General features: G+C 59.4%; 1 protein-coding gene across 2 annotated transcripts; it reads right to left on the bottom strand.

The window, feature by feature from the left end:
• On the bottom strand, window positions 1–1961 carry LOC119949511. Of its 2 annotated transcripts, none has more exons than XM_038771352.1 (2): window positions 1763–1961; window positions 1–886 (listed from the first exon to the last, which is right to left on the bottom strand). In XM_038771352.1, the coding sequence occupies exon 2, from the start codon at window positions 853–855 to the stop codon at window positions 118–120; it is 738 nt and encodes a 245-aa protein (XP_038627280.1). In that variant the 5' UTR covers window positions 856–886; window positions 1763–1961; the 3' UTR covers window positions 1–117. The 2 variants fall into 2 exon arrangements, with proteins under 2 accessions (XP_038627280.1, XP_038627281.1); XM_038771353.1 differs by having other exon boundaries at window positions 1908–1934.
• Window positions 1962–2426: the final 465 nt, after the last annotated feature.

Raw genomic sequence — 2426 nt, 5'->3', positions numbered from 1 at the left:
CACTGCAGGAAACACATTTTATTCTTAATCCCATATGTACAAACAGGCACTGAAGGATAGGCACAGATCATGTCCGCTCTCCTCTTTTTTCTCCCCATCCTCTGACTCCCTTAGCCCTCATATCATCTTGGCCAGGATTTGCTCGGAGAAGAGTCTCTTGAGCTGGGCCACCTCAGCCGAGAGAGACGCAAGCTGGGTGTGGAGGCTGCTGTTTGCTGAGGTAGGCATCGGAGAGCATGGTGGGCCGTGCCAGGCCAACAGGGGCACCCCACCGGCTCGTCCCACTAGGCGGTCGCTCCCTTCAGCTCCAGGTTCCTCAGGCTCTGAAGCGGCTTTGAACCGCAGCTTGTGGGGCAGGAGGCTTCTGGCTTCTGAACGGGCACTGCCCATTTCAGCAAATGACTCTGCCAGCTCAGGGCTGCCAGGGGCAGAAAAGCCTGAGTCCTCGGAGAAGATGGCCAGCTCTGGGCAGCAGGGGGGTGGTGGATCCTCACCCAGGAGACCAAAGCGAAACTTGAGGGCCAGCAGCTCGGCCCGAAGCTGGGCGTTCTCTTCCAGAAGGGTCATGACCCGCTGCTCCAGGACCAAGTCATTAACCCGTCGTTTCTCCCGTGAGCGCTTGGCAGCCTCGTTGTTCTTCTTTCGCCGATCCCAGTAGCCTTCGTCTTTCTTCTCTTCCGGGGTGAACTTGCGTTTGCGCCTCAGGGCCGAGGTGGGTGGTGGCCTGGCGGGGCCTGCAGGCAGGGACTGGGGCTGCAATCTGCGGGGGCTCAGCGGGGATGGTGCCTCCTCTTTGGTGAAGCAGGCCCCAGGTGTCTGCAGACCTGGAGGCTCTGAGGGGCCGGGCTCTGTCATGCTGACACTTAATGGAAGAAAGGTCAGGGGACTGGAAGAGGAGGAGGGAGAGTGGTCGGGGAAAATCAATCAATCAGTGGTACTTATCGGATCACTTACTGAGTGCAGAGTACTGTACTAAGCGCTTGGGAGAGTACTATGCAACAGAGTCGGCAGGCTCGATCCCTGTCCGCCACAAGGAGCTGACAGTCTAGGGGAACCCTCTGCATTCGACCCCCCCCTTCCCCATGTCCCCTCATCATAGTTCCTCCCCTGACCCAGTATCTCCTTCCTCCTCTGGGGGCTACATTTCAGACCTCCTGCCTGCTTTGTCTCTCAGTTCCCCTGCCCCCACTCTCCTGAGACTACAGACCCCTCCTCACCCCCAGTTCCCAGCCCTCAATTTTCCTTACCCCACTTCTCTTTCCCACAAACCCCTGTGGACCTCACCTCTCCACCCACCAATAGCCTTCTATTAGTCCCTCCCATTCCTGGACTATTGTGGTCTCCCTTCGCCACCCCCTTCCTGCCCCACCACCCTTCTGGGCCCAGTCCCCTCACCCCAGATTTCATTTCCTCCCTCTCTTCACCTTGGATATTGAACTCGTGACCACCCCCCGGGGAACAGCCTGCTGCTCTCTGTCCCGCCCCCTGCTATTTCTCTCTCTTTCCCCTCCTCCCACTATCGACCAGGGCATTCCGGCCCAGGACAGGGAGTCCTAACCACCCTTCCACAACCCTGCCCCGAGAAAAACACACACGCGCACGCACGTACACACTCCGAGGCATTGTTTTGCTAGACACCCTCGAAAGGGGCCGTTGACCTACTCTCGAAACGTCAAAAAGAGAAACGGTCTTTCACATTCTGCCCTAACACGTTCAAAAAGACTGTCGCCCGCACCCCCAGGGCGCAGGTACAGTCACATACCCCTCCACGCCAAGGGGCCGACAGCCCCAAACGCAGGTCTCCCCCGGCTCCGCAAAGCCCACCGTCGTTAGAGCTAAAAGTCCGGATCGGTGATCTTCCCTTCAGTTGCTCTTATGGGGGCAGAGGGTTGGGGGTCGACGGTTACCGGTTGAGCTGACCGGTCCCGGGACCCCTTTCCCGCTGGAGTCTGTCCGCCCTGCCGATTGTGGCCGGGTTCAGCCGGGGATTTGCGCTCACCCAATGTAACCCCGTCCCGCCCCCTGTCACTCACAGTCCGCCCGCCCGGGAAGGGCGGGAGAAGAGCCGGGCCCTTGCTCGGATTACGCCCCTTTCCCCTCCTCTTCTCGTTCACCGGATCCCCCGGAGCTCCCGGTCTGCGTCCTTCACTCTTTCATTCTCCTCGCTACCTGTTTTACCGCTCACTTCTTTGCCTGCTGCTCCCTCTCTTAACTTTTCCTCCCCTTGGGCTGCGCTTCCCCTCCTGCAAGAAATCTAGCCGAGTGTGTGTGTGGATGGGGGGAGGGAGGGATGGGGGGGTCGCGGGCTCATCTCCTCATGAGCCATGATCAGGAGGAGTTTGGGAGGGCCTATGTGAGCTTGGGCCAGTCTCGCCCCCAGGCTCGGACCTCAGTTTTCCCACCCGTAAATTGAGGGTGTGTGTGTG

Source organism: Tachyglossus aculeatus, chromosome X2 (genome assembly GCF_015852505.1).
Source record: "Tachyglossus aculeatus isolate mTacAcu1 chromosome X2, mTacAcu1.pri, whole genome shotgun sequence".
NCBI classification, from domain to species: Eukaryota; Metazoa; Chordata; class Mammalia; order Monotremata; family Tachyglossidae; genus Tachyglossus; species Tachyglossus aculeatus.
This window is presented reverse-complemented; position numbering and strand designations above follow the sequence as displayed.

Coding starts and splice junctions, on each gene's coding strand:
- LOC119949511 (XM_038771352.1), bottom strand. CDS start 855: ATGACAGAGCCCGGCCCCTCAGAGCCTCCAGGTCTGCAGACACCTGGG.